Source organism: Xiphophorus maculatus, chromosome 11 (assembly GCF_002775205.1).
Source record: "Xiphophorus maculatus strain JP 163 A chromosome 11, X_maculatus-5.0-male, whole genome shotgun sequence".
NCBI lineage: Eukaryota > Metazoa > Chordata > Actinopteri > Cyprinodontiformes > Poeciliidae > Xiphophorus > Xiphophorus maculatus.
The window spans coordinates 22,820,997-22,840,285 of record NC_036453.1 but is presented as its reverse complement, the minus strand read 5'-3'; the positions used below and the strand labels follow the sequence as shown (position 1 = coordinate 22,840,285).

Genomic DNA, 19,289 nt, shown 5'->3' with positions numbered 1-19,289 from the left:
GCCGTTCCTTAATATCCTGGTCTATGAATTATGTGCTTACTTTGTGGATGGCTGTGGTTGTGGTTCAATGAAAAATAAGTCTATAGAAACAGAATTATAGCAGACATATTGTTTTTTCCTCCCTTGGAGTATAATTTGAACTGTAAATGTTTTAGTTGTTTCAGCAACACCGAGAACCAGTGAAAATACTTGTAATTGTGGGTTTTTTACCATAGAGATCCATGGAAATATCAATGAAGTATATAAAAGCTCTTTCTTTTAGAACTTAACATAAAATTTGTGTTAAAATCATTACTTTTTAATTGCATCAGCACTGATCAAGCTATACAAGGGAGCATACAGAAAAAAAAACTCCCATTTGAATATGAGACCAATGATGACTTTGGGTTTGACTTCTCCCATAGCTTGGAGCAAAATATGACAATATTTTGTGTATTACTCTTTATCTTATGCATCCAACCAGGAAAGGGAAATATTCCAAAATAAAGTTTCAACAGTGCCATGCATGACTCCAGTTTACTGAGTTGCAAATTGTCAGGAGTGGCAATAAATAGTTATTACCTGCAATTTTCGCTATGTCTTATATTGGAAAATGTACTCAGTACTGCATGGTGGGCTCCCACTGGGCACTTGTAAAATCCAATTGTCTAAATACAAACAGAAGGGCCCCATTAATATGCTTCAACTGTGAGTTTTGTAGTTCTGGATAATGCAGAGACAACAAAATTGTAAACCATGAAAAATGTCAAATTATTAAGGGTTTTATGAGACATCAACCTAAACATCAAACATTAACAGGCTGAACATGCAGAAGGACAACGGAGAATCATCATGTTGGAGACATGGACATCTCAAACGTTTGGAGGAATCATTCTCGGAAAAATAACAGCATTTCAAATATTTCTTATAAACTGAAAAAAAAATCAAGGTGTAATAATTGTGTAGCTTTAATAAAAACCTTCTAAATGTTAGATGAATCCATTTATAGACTTACAAAGCAGATAGCATAATAATAATAACCCCTCAGGGCAATTAAAAAGCAATGAAATACTGGGAGCTTATGGCTTCGAGTTTACTGTTTTGCAGAGATGAGCATTTCATTAGGAAAAGAAGTGAAGAGGAAGAGCCAAAGTGCCTTCTGTGTGTATCTGGGATTGCTTCCATTGGTCAGATCAAGGTTCAGCTTTGTTCTCAAAATGTGAGCCCAGACAACAAATGACAGAGTTTGCCCATTATTAGCAAATTGTGGCCAGACACTCGCATCTGAAGGTTTGAAGCAGTGGACGAGATGGCATTTCAGCAGAAGTGTCCCAACCTACCCCTGTAATAAGGCAAGCAACAACAACAAGTTGTCTTGTGAGCAGGAAATCAGTGAAGTTGAGTCTCTCTTTAGGTCACAAAACAGCAAATTACTGCTGAGAAATTCCTATGAAACTGACATCCAGGTAGTGGGGACAGTTTTCTAAGAAGTCTTTGCACCTAAATGCATAGCTCACATGAATTTAAATTGTGGAGGCACGAATGAAATATAGGTGGTATAAACAAAACATCACCATGTTAATCTGCTGAGACAGTGTAGGATCAAAATCTGGCAGACTATAAAAAGACTCACTGTCTGGAAAACCAGCAGTGGGAAAAGTAATGTGGATTTTTTTTTTTCCTTTTTTTAAAGCTTCGACTCTCAGTCGTAATGTAAAATTCATGCTGCCTCCTCAGACTGAGACACTTGAGGGAAAGATATAGGTCAAGGGTGAGACTGGTGTTCTGTAGCTTACCCTGACCTTTGACCTCTGCTTGAAGGATGTAAAAAGACAGCTTCACCTTTGAGAACGGTGGTCTGCTAGGTTCAACTTTCAATAATCTTATGTATTCAAAGGAAATTTCCCTATAAGAATCAGGTGATGTCCAGGAAATTATTATGATTTTCTGGTGCACATTTGTTACAACCCAGGACAGTCGTAGCATAAGCACTTGCATTACTTTCAAACATGCAATGCCATTAACGCATGCAGCAAAATGTCAGAGTAAACACGGAAGGAAAATGTTGGCAATGTAATTACGGCTCCTGAAATGCTCGAGTGTATGTTTTGAAACACAAATAACATTAAGAATCCCAAACAAAGCCACAATGTTTCACAGAATGTGCCTGACTGTATTCATTAGGGGGTGTATTCAGAAAACTGTTCCTGGCAGTCAGATTTTTCCACTGATTACACAGTAGGTGAAATTACTATATTAACATAAGAAAGGGAACTGTTCGCTCTCTTTTTTTAGAGGCCTGCTTCAGTGTTCCATGAAATTTTCCCAACATGAGGTGCACAACCTTTTCACTATGATTATGTGTAACCTTGCCTCAAAAGGCTGATTTGTGACTCATGACATTTGGCTAATTGCAACATTCAAGCCGTGTTGTGATCTACATGCTCCGCACCTGAAGCGGCGAGGGCCACTTTGTGGCAAAGATACCCCGAGGCTAAGCTAAAGGCCACAGGGTCTCTGGCCTTTAGCTCCCTCGGCGACCAATTTATTTTCATGGTGTTCGCTCTCATGGTGCATCTAGTTTTATTTAGCTGCTCGTCCTTACTGTGAAACAGACATGAAGGCCAATGCGATTTCTTGGAGCGTCCTGATATGGGGATTTATTGGCAAATAAAGATCAGTCAGGAAGAATTAATTCTGTTGAATCTTGTTGAATCACTCACTGGATAGAGCACCCAAGATCTTATGTAGCTTGTGTTTGTATTTTCTTTATATTATATTTATATTTATTTATATATTTATATTTATATTCTTTATAGTTATTTTTCTTTTAATGGAGTGTTCTGTGTCAGGGCTTTCATTATACGGGATGTGCACATTTGCAGATGACACCAAAATATCCATTCACACCTTGCATTAATATGCAGCTGTTAAGACAGATCTTTATTCAGCTTTAAACCACTGGAAAAATTTCAAGATGGTTTCCCTTCACCTTCAGACCATCTGCATTGGTTTGGCACAACTATGGAAACTAACAACTGCAGTCTCTGCTGTCTGGGGTACAGCCAATCAGCACTAAGGAAAATAAATGCAGCTCCAGGATTGGCTGCTTTGCAAACACCAGCTTATAGTGTCAAGTAAAAATGCGCCCAGGTATTGCAGGATCTGAAGCTGCATTTTCTACAGTGGATTACAGGATCCACTAGTATGGATGAGTTTTCTCTCTAGTGTGTGATGGTTACACTGATTGTTTTGGTACTAATTTAACCCCCTGCTGTTATGGTGGTGCTATAAAAATCACCCAATGTCAATATTTTTGTGTTTTCTGTTACATCAGTGGAGATTTTATTTGTTAATACCTTGTGCTAAACTTTGTAAAGTCACACATTATTATCCCTTGCTGGTCTCCTGTCAAAATTGTTAAGCTAATCAAGAATTTTGTGGCAGAAAAAAAACCTCCTCGATTTATCTTAACCATGGTTAAAGTCTGTCCAATGATGTAAGTGACAGTCGGCCCAAAGATGTATGAAATTCAAAGCAGAGCCACCACTGACCACATAGCACCACTGACCTATTGTTTAAGCTGTCCATACTGGAGGATCATGTTTCTTTCTTTGCATTCTACATTCTACAGCAGGAGCCAAAATTGATATAGTGTTTGCAAACAATCATTAAAACAAGGTCAGTAGCTATCCATTTAAAATTAATGTGTGCACGAAAAGTTGGCTGGCTCTAATGTGATATCATATAAACTTCTGCAGAACTATTAAAACATTACATACACTACTATTTTTCTTATTATGGATCTTATTATTATTTTAATAATTTTCTGCCATTATAATATTGATTTTGTAATTTTTGCTGTTTTGCTTTGAAAAGAAACGTTTTCCATTCCTTGGTTTCCCTCCTGAACCCTCCATCTTGCCATCTTTGTCTCTTTACGTATAATTGCTGTGGCCTATCCAAATTGCTGAGCTAAGCACACACACCCACACACCGTCCCATTAGTTTAGTAAGGCCAGCCCTGCAATAGAAAAAAATATCTTATTTTTCCCTTTTGGCAGACTGAATCTGCCACTGATATTGCAGGGCAACCAGTCCCACCATACTATTTACCTACGCTGCCAAGTATTTAGAAAATTGAACAGAATAATGATAATGAATAAATTAGCCAGGAGACATTTTAATAACAGATTTAAACAGAGTCTGTTGTGGAAACAGTCTGTCCCATCTTACTGTCTGAGTTTTTTTTTTTTTTTAAAAAAACAAGCTCCTCTTGAACCATTTGTGCATAAACAGAAATTATGATGCAAAATAGATTGCTATTATTATGCAAAGCGCATCAGTCAGGAGGCAGACAAACCACTCAGTAAATGTGAGTGTATTTTATTTTACTGCCTGCTTTTATCTGCTGTATTTATTTCCAGGATATCATTTTAATTTTATGGCCCACTAATGTAAACTAGCGCAAACCACTTTTATTCGGTCTCGCTGGGTTACTTTGCTAAATATTCCTGTGGGGGGATTTTAAATCAACTTTAGCTCAAGCTCAATTTGACGTTCTTTTTTAACTATAAGACTCATCAAGGCTTCTTGCTCCAGATGCCTGTTGAAGCCAAGGTATCTTTCTCTGTGTGCCTTGAGTGCCGCAGCGAGTTTGCCTCTCATCTGCAAGAGTAAACCTTCTCTTGGCACAGTAAACGTGTGGGTTCCCAACTGGTATACAGTCAACATTTATAGTAACAGACAGCGGATATAGCTCCACAAACAAATTTAAATTCATCACTGCTGCTGAAAACTTCATTATCTCCAACGCCTCTTAATTCTTCACCAACTGCCAGTTGTAAGAGAGAGTAATCTCCCTCGAACACGGCTGTAATAAAATTCGAAATCATAAAATTGCCCCCATTTTGTACGAATCCCCCTCAACTCGTAACTTCCCTCTCGACATCGCCGTGTAGTTCTCAACCCTGGCGCCCTTCTTATCGCTGAGGGTGCCTCTGAGAGCTGAGAAGCACTCCCTATCTCTGACAGCACCTGTTTATTGTTTCACTCTGAGAAACTAATCAATGTTTTCAATGCCTGAAGACCTCTTTGCTGCAACGCTGCCTTCCCCACTTCCGCGGCAAACCTCATTAAGCTGGAAATACGGTTGCGTGAATGGCTGCACGTACCTGTTTAAGAGGCCATTGCCAAAACCCGCGGTGATTACTGCAGCAACTGTAGAATAAATGAGTTTTAAAAAGGAACAAAGAAAAGAAATAGTGGGAATAAAAAAAAATAGGATGACTGATTTGCGGTTTCACTGTGAATTATTGCAAAAAAAAAAAAATTATAATTGCAACATTTGTTGTTTTGACAAGAAGAGAAATTTGGTCAGAGCAGACGCTTTTATTCCCAGCCGTTCTGAACCCTGCAGATGGACGCCCCGATAAAGAGTTGCTCAGAGCTGACAGCCATCAATTTCCATTTTTCCGTCAGCCCTCTGTGCAATTTCGCCACATTTGCCCTCGCTGTCATGGCTGCCTCTTTGTCAACAGATTGCAGCAAATTTGCTGGATAAACACGACAAAATTGGAAATAAAACTTGGCGGCCCACGCACACACGAGTGCAAAGGCGCACGGATGCACACACGGCATCCTAGAAACCAAGGCAAACACTTAAATAACCCACTGTAGGCAGTTGTCCTTGAAAAGAGGGAGGAAAGGGAAAAAAAAGTTGAAATGGCAACTGCAGAGGAAAAGCAGTCATTCATGTTGTGGGAGAAATAGTTTTCTCTGAGGAGAAAATAGCCTAAGCCGCAAAAAGATATATGTTATTCAGAGTTCAGTTTGCTTTCAGCTGAGCTATTGAAATATTTCCCCAATCTTGTTGCATAAGTGATATGTCAAAATCATACATTAACTTTCACGAACCACAAAACTTTTCACAAATGTCAAACGTTTGCTCACTTTTGTCATGTGACAACCACAAACTTCAATATATGTTACTGCAGTTTGAATGTGACAGTCTGACACGAAGAAGCTCGTAATCATAAAGTGGAAGAAAACGACACGTGTCCCTTTGTATGAATCTTCTTCCGCACCTCTCATCACTCGCCCTTGAGGGCCAGATGTGCAAAGTGCACAACTAGTTCATGTCTTGGTGATAGATTCACCCAGCTCGTTTTCCATGTCCAATTGCGCTGGTGCACTAATGTTCTCTATTAAACAGCTGAAGTCTCACAAAGCAGCTGGATTCCTAACTGAGATTTAATTGCATGCCATTGCATTCTGTTTACTAATTTAGTGACATCTAAAGGTCATGTAGTTAGGGAACTGGTCACTGGATGTTATTTTGTGATGTCATATCAAAAATTGTTTTAATTTGTGTTATTTTTTTCACATAAGCTCCCAATATAATACAAGAAAATTTGGAATTTTAGCATGACAAAATGTGAAAAAAGACATTCTAGTTTGTTTCAGTACCCTCCAAATGATAATCCGTTTAAGAAATATAGGAGATGAGCTTTGGTTAAAAATAGATTCTTGATTTTTCTTGTTGTTTTTTTATTGATTTGTCATGAGTGCAGTGAAGCAGATAAGATTGTCCCTGGAAGCCATTCAAGCTTGAAGTGACAAGTGGACAAACTACAGAAGAAAAAAAAAAGTCCATACACCACGGCTATTGACAGGTGTACAGCTGTAAAGGAGGTTTGCTTTTTTTCACAAACAGAACACACAAGATTTTCTCTCCGGCTCTTTTGAAAGGGTGGCCTAACACCTACTGCGAACTGCCAAAAACATCTGTCATTTCAAAAGTTTTTCCAGTAAAAACAGCATTGATTTTCATGCTTACCTTTTAAAGCAGTACTTTTTTTTATTTTTATACTGTATTAAAGCATTTTGAATGCTCTTCATTTGAGCTTCACAATGTGTTGAATTGTCATCATCATTGAGACATTACAGTGTAATAGATCACATTCACAAAGGACTGCTTGGATGCAAAATTATGCAGGTGCCATACAAGCGCATCTCATTAAAACACTTGGCAATACTGTTGAGAAAATATTTTGTGAACTGACAAGACAAAACCTTTTTTTCTTTGTTTTCTAAGACGTTAAATTTGGTGTGAAACAAGAATCTCATTCGTAAAGTCAAACATGGTGCAGTAAATGTGATGGTCAGGGTTTTGCTCCCTGCTTCAGGATTTGGAGGATTTGTCATTAGTGTTCAGTAAAAATCTCCACAGAGAACTTCTGGCCATTAGCTTGACAACTTAAACTTGAGAGCAATTGAGGACAAGTCCAACTCTGAATGGTTCAAAAAGAGAAGGTTTTGGAGTGGCCCAGTCAAAGTCTGAACTTCAATCAAATTGAGATGCAGCAGGACTTCAAAGAGTATGTTTCGCATGAAAGCCCTTCAATACGGATTAATTAAAGCAAGAAGACTGGGTCAGATTTCTTCCACAGTGATATAAAAACTCATTGCCAGTTATTGTAAACAAAAGTGGCACAACCATAGATTTTTTTTTCCCCCTCCATGAATAAAATCAATTGAGACCTGCATTTTCCATTTATTCAGGTAGTAGTTGAACGATATAAAAATTTGTTTGATATTTTGAAGCAGTCATAAGTGCTACAAAAAGCGAAAACAAAACCCAAAGAGGATTCCGTAAAGAGGAAGATACTCTTGGACCTCAGCCTGGTCTAATCTTTGAGCTTGCTGAAAGACCCCACCAGTGTGCCATGTCAAAAACAGGGTAAGATTCGCTGAGCTAAAACATGAGTGATGTCACACATGGCAATGAAGGTCATCTGAATCACGATCTGAAGTTAAACCATTTGCTTCCCTGCGCAATGATGAGATTAGCATGGCTGGGGTGTCTCTCCCCAACATGAGCAAAATTGTTATTTCTCCTTGTCTGCCATTGCTCCCAGTTATGGCAGCACTAAAAAAAAAAAACCAGCAGTCAATATGATATAGAAGGTGAACCTGCAGTCTGGCTGCTGGCAGTCCTTGAGGCGGGCAGTAGGACGACACGGGCGCCACAAAGAGTCCAATAAATGAACCCAAACGGCAGATGCAGATGTCATGAGGTTCTAGGATGCTTAGCAGAGAATAGAATATTCTCCCAGTGTTGACTGTTTCTGGAAAAAGGAAACTTTAAATATGTGTGGATACCTTGGTGTTCCACACAAACGCTGCTTTGTTGTTTCTTTAATCCAAATATTGGGTTGTCGGAAGAGAACTTTGGTGGTTTTGACCAAAAGGTCGGGTAAAAAGAAATGGTTTTGTTACAGAAGAGACTACGATCACATTCACTCAATTAGAATATGCCTTCTGATGAGGCCATAAATGCATTTGTATAACATGTAAGCAGGTTTTAAGCATACTTTTCATTAAGTACACATTTATGTTTAAAAAACAAGTTTTTTATTAGTCCAATGTATTATTCTAACCTTACATGTCATTTTTCATTATAAATAACCAAAATAAAGGCTTTAAAATGTTAAATAATCTAAAAATGTGTCACTTAGTGAATCGAGTTACTTAAATAATACATTTTTAAGCTATATTCTAATTCACTGAATATGACTGCAGATAGAGCTTCATCATTCTTCACAGACCATCATTTTGATCAAAACGACAACTGATGCACCAAGAACCAAAAAATATATTTGGTACAGTGTTGTACAATAGTTGGAATGCTGCAATCCAGATTGGATTATTTGCACATAAATTATTATGAGAGACTTCTGCAACTGCCTGTACTGTTGCTCTTGTCTTCCCTCTGACACTGTCCAAAAAATGCATGTGTCTCTCTTTCAGGGTGCTTGAATTATTTTCTATGTTAGAGTATTTATTTCTCAGATTTAATAACATTTATTGTGACCTTCCTAAAATAATGGCCTAAGTCATTTTACCAAAAGTGACTTTAGTAAAAAAAATTAAAAGAAAAGAAAGAAAAACTAAAAATCATCACTATCTCTTTCTTCCCTAAAGATGTTTAGGCAAAAAAAAAAAAAAAAAAAACTTTTGTCAAAAAATAACTTAGGCCAATATTTTATGAAGGTTACAATATTCATCTTAAGCTCTGTACATGCCATTTTTATCTGACTGAATGTTAAAATAAATACTCTGGTGCAGGTAAATTGACTAGTAGAATATGTCTGCTAGTCAATTCTTGAAAAATCAATAGACAAGGAAACCTTTTTTTGTTTATTTAAACCTGACAGATTTAGAGTTTGACAGTGGTTTAAACCAAGTTGGCTGAGTGCTAAATAAGAGAGTGGGATGGCTTTAAGAAAATATATGGGAAAATGTGGAAGAATTATGATATATCTCCTGTAACAGGGTGAAATCTGGAACCGGTTGGTTTGGCCTGATGAGGTGTGCTGTTAGTCTTCAGTGGAGCTTCAGAAATCTGCCTTAAACCTGTAAATAAACGGTTACACGTTCCGACTTCCATATCACTGAGGTATTTTCATGCCGCTCCTGCAACAACACATTAACCAACTGAAAGGACAGCTGCAGGATCTCAAGTGATGTCGGAAACGGCTTACAGCAGCATGTATTCTGGAGGATAATCGTATGGCTGTCCAGCACAGATGGAAAATTGCATGTGGTAGGCCTTTTTATGTAGGTTGCAAATTAAAGTGCCTGAGGTGCAACACAGCAACCCGGGCTTTGTGCAGTTTTCCCCATTCTCATGAGGTCAATTCAGCAGAAAGGTGTTTTCCCTCTCCCTTAAATTCCCTACTAAGACCCACATTTATTTATTTTTTTCCCTTTTAATCGTTAAAGTCAAATAAAGATAAGCAAAGTACAAGCTGTGCTGGGGTTATTAGGAAATGTTTAAAGCGGCAGCCACTATATTATGTTGTGACAGGATATTGGATTTAAAGAGAGGAAACAAATGTTAACTTAATCTATTGCTTGGGAAACACCAGGTGCTGTGCAGCGTTTCGATCCGCTGTTTGACGAGGCCACAACAGAGCGAGCTTGGATTGTGATGACTCCAGAGTCGGGAGTCCTCTGGGAAAAACAGCCTGAAATGTCACAGCAGCAACGGCAAAGTGGGGCTGCTTAGGGGTGAGTCTCGTCAATAAATCAAACCACACTCTATTAGAGGAATTTACTGTTATTACATGTGGATGATGCACAGCCAATTGTCTTGAGCGGAAGAAGGGAATCGATAAACAAACTATATTTCTTCTGTTCAACTCGGCGCACGCGTTCTGTGTGGACTTCTGGATGGGAAGCAAATTGAAAACCACCGACTGGAAAGAGATGATCCTCTGGTTGTCAGTTCACCTGGTTTCGTCACGGTAACAACATCGGTCAGGTTTACTGAACCAATCAGATGTTCCCTCGAAACAAGGTGATCCATCAAAAACTCCATGGCATGCAACGGAGTGAACAAGGCAAATTGTTTTATTACCCTGAAGGGAAAAAAAACATGGCAACTTTTTTTTCTATTTACGTTCTCTGTCTTTTAAGTTTTAATCACTTTTACCCTAAGTGCATCTTTCAGATGTCTTCCTTTATTTTTCAGGGAGATGTTCATTGGCTGAATACAATTACTTACAGCAGAAGTAATTGTGATCGCACTTTATGAAACCTTAACTGTAAAACTTGTGCTTGAAGGAACTTTACATTGCTGCTGGTAAATTGAGGTTTCCGTTTCACAGCCCCTATACACTTATCATATGCATAAATATAATATCAATTTTGGATTGTAATCTGCATGGGGGCAAAATTACAGACTCATTACATTGGCTAAACCAGCCTCATCTCCAAATGCCTGTTTGCAAATTGTAAAGAATCCTTCATTTTTTTTTTTTTTTGTCCATTGTGAGGCTCCTGGCATTATTCATCCTTGACATTTACAACCTTTCTTGACAGAAATTCTCAGGTTTATTTGAATTTGTTGGTTTCCTGGTACGGATCAGACCTTCATGTGTAGTTTTCCAGGTTTTCAACGGGGTTGACGTTGGGTAAATTACACAATCTGCTTTAAATATCCCGTTAGCCTACTAGTGTTGAGTTACTTGAGATTATTGCCCTGTGGGGACAGAAAACACAATGTGTCCACCATTTAGCCAATTCAACATCAACACGGAATGAGAGGCTGTCAACAGTAAAGACGTGAAAGCTTCAAAATAGATGCTTCAAACGTAAAACACTTTAGCCAGAGTTAAATAAAGGTTTGGCATTATCGGAATGGTACTGATGTGGCACTTAAGACATGTAAAAGTTTCCAACTTCCTGTCAAATCAACAACTAAATAGGTTAATTTGAGCTTGGACACAACTGGGTGGTCCAACAATATAACAATACCAAACACTCAACTAATCTGGTTTTGGAATAGATAGTGGAGGTTTATATTAAACTTCCAGAATTAGACTTCAACATGGAGTATGCTGAACAGCCAGGTCTGTGTTGATGAACACAAAAACTCTCTGCTCCAGGTGCAAGTTGCTAAGTAAAATGTGACTGAACATTAGTGTGGGTGTAAGCATATATTTTATCCCATATGTATGTATATATTTGACCATGTGTGAATTGGAGGAAATACACAATATATGCAAACGTATGCATTTTTCTAATAAACAATACTCTAGTTGTTAGCTGCATTATCAAACCACTCTGGAATAGAATTAGTCAAAACTGATTAAAGATTGATTAAATGAATTGATTGATTGAAAACTTATATATTAATGGTCCATTTATAGCAATAATGAGTGTATGTAAACTTCTGACCTCAATGGTAGCTTATGATAAAGGTGCAAGCTACTGGTACATACATAAACATCATAATTTATTTAAAGTTTATTCAACGTTACATACTGTAGGTGTTTAATAAATTACATACAGAGTAGGGCTGGACATTTTTTATTCACTTCTGCTGTTTTCCTTTTCTTTTTTAAAAAACAAGTTGACCACAATTTTAATCATTTTTCCAAGATGCTGATTTGAATAAAGTGGAAAATAGTGTGTAAAAGCGTCGTACCTTATGTTTGAGTGTCATAATTCTTTTGGCAGCCTTACCTCAGTTGAGTGTTATTAAGAATTTTAAAGGGACAGTTCAAAAATCTAACATCTGAGATGTGACCACCAAACCATTAAAGGTTTTGGTGCTAATAATCGACAGGCTAAGCCAAAAGTGATAGTTATCTAAAAGACACTTCAAGAGGACATTTTAAAAGTGAAACCGGTGCCTCATTATCCTCCTCTGCTGACATATGGTGGAGCTGCTAAATACCTTGAGTTTGTGGAAAAAAAGGAGAAAAGGGTTTAAATTATCGTAAAGACAAAATAGTGCACACACTGAACAAAGTTAAACTGAAAGACCAAGATTTAACAGTTAAAAAAACAAAATTATAAAGGAATTTATTGACCAAACAAAGAAAAGAGCTGGTAGTGATTTGTGGGTCTTAGTGAATTACTGGATTGTTGCTTGCTTGTTAAAGTAGTTTTCGATACTTGAATCGAGAGGCAGCATGTGCTAAGCAGGGTGGGAGATGTTTTCATTAGGAAAGAGCTGATTGTGTTTCATCAAGTCAGATACTGACCAGCTGCCAAGAAGCCCATGATCCTAATTTGAAACAATGCTTGATGAGCCACCATAGGCTTCAAAAGCAAACCCTTCACTCGCTCATTTATCACGCCATCTAATTTGGAGTTTCTGGTGAGCAGTAAGCTTTTCCACACAGCTCAGCGGTTGGCAGCTATTTGGCTACATGTTTCAATGTGAAAGCTTAAACTAAATAAGCTCAGAAACTATTAAGTGATGTTACTAGACTGTTTGTAATTTAACTGCTGCCACATTGTCATTCCCATTTTATGTCAAGCTACAGCTACAAACTTTGAAAAATCTGAATTAGGTATTGAAATATTCCAAGCTTTGAGCGTTTCAAAACACAACTGTCCAGCTAAGCTAGCAGCCTGTCCCCACTATAAAACATGGTAGATGGAGCGTCATGCTGCGGGGATGCTTTACGTCATCGGAGACAGGGAACCTTCCCACAGAATTTGAATGAGCTACATTCAAGTCTTCACAGCAAAAAAGGTTGAAAAATGTGAAAACGTTCGAAGGCTGCAAATACTTCTTGAAAGCGGTGTGGGTGCATTTCCGACTAAGTCAGAACAACATATTTTTTAAATATTAACGATATTGAGCAAATGCAATGTTTTGCCAACATTCACAGTTTAATTATGAGCAGATGTGAGCATGAATATGCTTGTAAGGCATTTCTGCATTATAATTGGTGATTTATTGTCCAGCCCTACTCCTGTATTTGTTGCCAAAAGCTAAGGGGATACAGAATTTAATGAACTCAGCACTGAAATCAAGAAATGGAACCAGTCCATGACTATTCTTTTTTTTTTTTTTATAATGCCAAATAAAGGGCAAAGCACAAACTTGATTAGAAAAAAAACGTCCTTCGCTTCGAATCTGCATGCAATTCTCCCAGTACACACAACAAAGATAGCTCAAATTTGAATGAAAGCAGCCGAAAAGCACACAACTCAATGCACATCACAATTGTTAAATCTTTTTCTCAGTCTGACGTAAAGTGATAAAAATGATTAACAGGACTCCGACAGCTGATTTCCTCCTGGTTCAAGTTCATTCAACACTGAATTCAAATAAAATTAAGTGATTGTGCTTTCATAACCAAAGTAGGACAAAAATAATACAGAGACAAAAATGTACATCACTTAAAAAATAAGACAAAAACATTAACACTGTTATATAAAAATCTGAAGCACTTCTGTGGCAGTAAACAATTTACAAGATGGCTGGTAATGACCGTAGTTTAGTTACAGAGAAAGAACAAGACAACGGACAAACAAATATCACACAAACCGCGTCGAGCAACAACACTCTGGTGTGCGCTCATCTCCGCCATCCACTGTGCATTCGTTATATTTTCAAAGGAGCCAGCAGTTCAAGGACCTGAATGCTGGTCATTAAGAAAAAAAACAAACAAAAAACAAGTCCACCATTTAATATGAGAGCATTTTTTTAACACCAAATGTGAAATTCAAAGTAGGAAAGGATGTTGTGCAGTATTTTCAGAGTTTATGTCCACATTTTAAAAGCCATAGTCCAGCTGCAGTATATTCCTCTTGAGCTCCTGATGCTTCTTACCTCTTTAGGAACTATGAAGATAAAAATAGACACGTGTATTTCAGTTTGAGTGGATGTTCAACCCATGGAAAACAGCCTTGTTCATATTTACCTCTTCCACCTGTTCTGTGAGGATGACCTGCTCTCCCTGCTTGGTCCTTGAGCCTCCACATGACTGAAAGTTTGATGGATTACAGCCCGACTCCCTCTGAGGCTGACCTGACGGGAAAGACGGACGACTGTACAAAAGCACGTCCCCAAATTCTGAAGAAGAGGCATAAAGACAAACAAGCAAGTGGGAAATTAAAACAATTGAATGTTTGCATATGACTCCACCCACCATTTCATCAACGTTAAAATGCTGCATAAGACTTTTTTCTTTCCACTCTTCCATAAAGGCCAGATATATGGACTTCACTGACCTCTTGACCCCTTCATAGTACAGTTGGATTTGCACTTAAACAAAAATCACACAAAGATAGACTCTGTTTACTTATTAGGGGACCTCTTAAGACAGTTGGTTGTAATCGATTGTATCTTGGGGTATCAAAGTAAAGGGGGCAGACTGCAATTTTCATGGCAAACCTTTTACATATTTACTGGTACAAATCTGGGGAAATATAAACACTTTTTTTTCCCTCTCTTTACCTCACAGTTTTATAATCTTTTGTGTTTTTCTACCACATTCTGAATAATTATTGTACAATACACTGAAAAATGTGAACAACATTGACAGAATATATGTTAAGGTTTCCCCAGAAAATGTTTGCTAAGCCTGGTGGTTGGCTGCGAGGGCAGACATTCATCCAGCAGTCTGTCGAGTTTTTGAGTTAAAAAATGTTTAAAGTTGACAAGAAACTTGAAAATATCACTTGATAATCACATGTTACTGAAAGACTGGAATATTAACAACTGAAAACTAACTGTGAAGACTTAAAAAATGCAAACATTTTAAAAAGTCTTAAAAAAATAAGCAATGCTTAGACTGGTGGGAGCACAAGTAAAGCCTGGTGGCCCTCCAGGGTTATAACACACTGGGGGAAACCCTGTATGTGGTGTGAATACATTTAGAGGGTACAGTACTAAAAACATTTGAGTAACGGTGTAACCTCTTCCGGTACCTGAATGCTGTCGGTTGTTATTGTTGTTTCCTTTAGCCCCCGGTGGAACCTTGTCCATTTCTTGACTCTCTCTCTGCTCAGTTGCTCCGTCTCTGACCCTGTGAGTCCCGGCGCTGCCTCGTCTGGCCCGGCCCTGCCCGGAGCCCATCCGAGGCAGAGTTGCTCCCCTCGCTTTGTGGTCGTCGTGGGACATCTGGTTTGTGAAATTTAGAGGCATGCAAGAGTCTGGGAAAAAGCAGAACAAAACAAGCGATCCTGTTAGCGCCACCGAAGTTGTACGCAGCAGCAAATGTCACAGTTTCTTGTGACTTTACCGTCGCTGAAGATATCTTTGGATTGGTAGTCCTGTTGTCCAGACTGGTTTGGTTTATGGCGTCTGGGCCTTTTGTGTGTTATCGCAGGACTCATGTTGCTGTCCGTTGACATGGGACTGCTTGCTCGCTGGTGCCGCCGACCTGAAGTCATGACAAACTCTGGTTACACACAAAAGATAAAACTCCACACAGTGATTTTGGACATTTTCTTAAAGGGCCAGGGTTGTGTGTTTTCCAGTCACTTTGCCCCAGGTCAGCTGTGGCTCCAATCCACTGACGCCATCATCAGCGTGTGAATGTGCCCTTTGAGATCTCAATTTGATTTACAGGCATTATAAATAAAATCTATTATTGTTATTATAGACAAAATTTGCATCTTAAGGCCTTTGAATTGGCCCTCTGTTTCTTTAAGAACGTCCTGCTCTTCCCAACACTCTGCCTTCAGGAAGTCATCACAACATTGCTCCTCTATTAATGTTTTAACAATGCTTTTACCAGCGTTTAATTAAGAAGTAGCTGGTATAATGAGCTCAGCAGACATGCAGTTCCACCAGGTGTTTGCTAATTGCTGCTGGCTAGTCTGAAGGAGATGAGTGTGGGTGTTGCCGAATGTCAAAGCTTGGAAACAGCAGCTCTGAGGAGGTGCTCTGTCCTCGAATGTGGCACTCGGTCCCCCTCCCCCACAAGTTTTGTACAGGTGAATGGTTGCCACGGGAGACTAAAGGATTTCTCAAACATGCAGAAAGAATCAAAGCAAAACTCCAGGTAGGTTTCTGATGATTATATAACATAACTGCCCCTATAAGACTTATGCAGCCAGGAACTGGTCTTAGATAGATATTTTCTTTTCATTGTTGAAGTAGAGTTGAAGATCTATTGCTCAAAACTGAAGATTAGAAAAAATGACTGGTTTTGGTATTTGCCTGCTTTTGTTGCCAGACGTCTGCAATCCTACTTTGACATTTACGTTGCCTACTGTCCTAGACTTGGACAGACATAAAGTCATGTTATAAACTAACAAGCAAAGGGAAAAAAATAACAGGAGGTGGATTAAGGACAAATCAAACATCTGTCTCACCTGGCACCTCTGGGTACCTGCACATACGCAGGCCTACAATATCCCTGGAAGAGGCGACAGCCTGGTTGAAATCGCCGTCTGTGAAGAAGGAGCCCTCTGAGGTGCTGACGACACTGGACCTGCCTGACGAGATGTTATCCTCAGATGCTGAGCCCCAGCTGTTGACCATAGACCCTGTGACCGATCTGTCCAGATCCCCGGTGCTGGAGGCCGGCGTCTGCTCCAGACCTTGCAGAAGCAACTTGTGCGGAGAGACATGGTGCTGCTTGTGCTTCAGGTGGTGCTGGGATTGGCTGTAGAGATCTTCTGCCAGCGCGGCCGCCGTCTCCTCGTCGACCTCCTCCTCGTTCTCCTCCGGTCCGTCTGTGTCCAGTATTGAGCAGTAGGTGTGGGCGAGGTGTTTGGCTCCATCCTGCAGGCCGTTGCTAATGTCTCCTTGCGGTGGAGCGGCGGGTACACCACTGCAGGACGCTTCAGTAGTAGATGAGGCTACTCCTCTGACCGGGGGAGTGGGGCAGCTGTCCAGTCTCTCCTCTGGATCAAAGCTGGTAAGAATGAGAAAGGAAAAGACAAGGTAGAGTCTTAAACCAATGAGGTGTAGTGACAGTCGGAAACGGTTTCTGAAAAATACACAGTGATAATTGAATTTGAAAATAAGCTTGGCTTTTTTGAATATAACCTGATGTATTACACATTTATAGAAATAGCTTCAAAGGTAGAGTCTACCAAGTATATACCAAGTATTTCTCATACCGGGTAGCTAAAGTAGACTTGACAGTTGCCACGGCAACATAGCAAGCAGGTTGCAGTCATTGGCGGTAACCTCCAACTAAACAAGGATGCCTCCTAAAATTTCAACCCATTTTATCATATCATTGCCTAAACCTAAAACTTTTGGAACATCAAAATGACCCATAAAATGTGAGGTGAAAGAAGAAAGATTTCATATAAAATGCTTTGAGTGTTGCATGCACTGTCGCTACAGTAAAACATGGCGGTTGCAGCATCATGCAGTGGGAATAGCCAGTTGAAGAGAAGATAGTATTCTGGGAAATAATGAAACAAAAACCTTTTGGAGACAGCTGGAGATACAACGGAATGCTGTAGATCAAAGCCTACTAATGTGTCAGAATGGCGTAATTAAAGTCCAGACTTCAATCCAAATGAGCTGGACATGTTTAGTGAAGAATGAGTAAAACTTTCTAAATGTGCAAAGCTTGTAAGGACAGACAAAACATTTACAGCTGTTACTGCGGCAAAAGGTCGTTACATGAAGGACTAACCCAGGCAGGCTGAAAATAAATGAGTTTCAGATTTATATTTAACATAAAACGTTTTTCTTCCACCTTTCTACCATCTCTGAGCAACTTTCCACACAACACCTTTCAGATTTTATTTGGTATGATCTTTAATTGTTATTACTACAATTATGAACTATGTTTGTCTATTACATAAATCTGTCTATTACAGATTTATGTAATAGACAAAACTTATAAGACTTATAAAAACAGAGCATTTAAGATTAGAAAAAACAAAACACCAATACACACACACACACACACACACACTCAAAAGAAATACAGAAATGTGGTTTTAAATAGCTGCTGTCATTTTCAAAAGATACTTTGAATCCGACAAACAAACCTCAACTGCACATGTTCCAACAACATTTATTGTTGAACATGACACTATAAGTCACTATGAAGCTACTGCAGTGCTGATCAACGAGTCACGTGCTGCGTCTTTTGTCTTGTTTCGTACCTCGTCTCCATGGGCAGACTGTACTCGTCGCAGTCCCAGGCGTTCGGATGAGGATCAGACACGGCGTCCCCCCAGCTCACTGCAATGTGTTTGGGAATCTTCTGGGCCCGCATTCCTTTCTTTTGATTTTGACTCCCTGAGAAAGGAACGCACTGGAAATAAACGCAGGGTGGCTCTCATCGATATTAACGCGGCGCATTAGGACAGGTGATGCCCTCACCTGAGGTGCTGTTGCTGCCTCTGTCGGAGCTCTGGTGGGAGCCTCCTGTGCTGTGGTCGCGGGTCTGGTTGTACGGCATGGTTTTGGGGTGGATCATGCCCTCGTTTCCCTGTAGATCTGGAAACATCTTTTGTGTAAATTTTGAAACTTACAAAGAAAAGAACACTTGATTTGCTACATACCGTTGCAGCTCTGCTCGGCTGTGCTGTGCTGCATCAGCGCTGCCATCTCCTTGGGTATCGGCGGCAGGTTGGGCGGCTGCTTCCAGCAGGGTATATCTGGGGGCTCGGCTGCACAGCCACCGGCGGAGGCCTTGTTTTTAATGTTGGCCTGAATGAGCTGCGTGGTGGCGTACGGTATGGGCTCGTACGTGCCCGACGAGTCTCCTCCTGGGCTCGTGTAGCAAAAGTTGGAGTTGTTAAACGTCTTAATCTCAGTGAGCTTGTTGGAAAGATTCACATCGCTGTATATGGGGGTCTCAGAACCAAGCTGTCCCCCTTGCTTGTTTTCTGGGTGGTTTCCATAGTTGGCAATGCAGTCAGCTGAGGAGGAGAAACAAAGCAGCACATGAACAAAGCAATAACACAAGAAGCTATAAATCTTCAAGCATTGCTGCAAGGTGTTGGTATTTTATTAGTAATAGAGGCTGTATTTCAGAAGCGTCTATGTGAGCTATGAGGTGTTTTTTCTTTTTCTT

General features: G+C 39.5%; 1 protein-coding gene across 3 annotated transcripts in view; it reads right to left on the bottom strand.

Annotated features, from left to right (window-relative positions):
• Positions 1-13,343: 13,343 nt before the first annotated feature.
• The window catches only part of LOC102221836 (roundabout homolog 1-like), a 102,781-nt gene continuing 96,835 nt past the window's right edge, over positions 13,344-19,289 (bottom strand). For all 3 annotated transcript variants that reach the window (XM_023342033.1, XM_023342034.1, XM_023342035.1), the window contains 8 exons: positions 18,775-19,134; positions 18,593-18,709; positions 18,373-18,508; positions 16,612-17,156; positions 15,534-15,674; positions 15,220-15,444; positions 14,211-14,362; positions 13,344-14,130 (listed from right to left, as the gene is read on the bottom strand). In XM_023342033.1, coding sequence (XP_023197801.1) covers positions 14,116-14,130; positions 14,211-14,362; positions 15,220-15,444; positions 15,534-15,674; positions 16,612-17,156; positions 18,373-18,508; positions 18,593-18,709; positions 18,775-19,134 — 1,691 coding nt within the window. In that variant the 3' untranslated portion in view covers positions 13,344-14,115. The remainder of the gene's footprint in view (positions 14,131-14,210; positions 14,363-15,219; positions 15,445-15,533; positions 15,675-16,611; positions 17,157-18,372; positions 18,509-18,592; positions 18,710-18,774; positions 19,135-19,289) is intronic.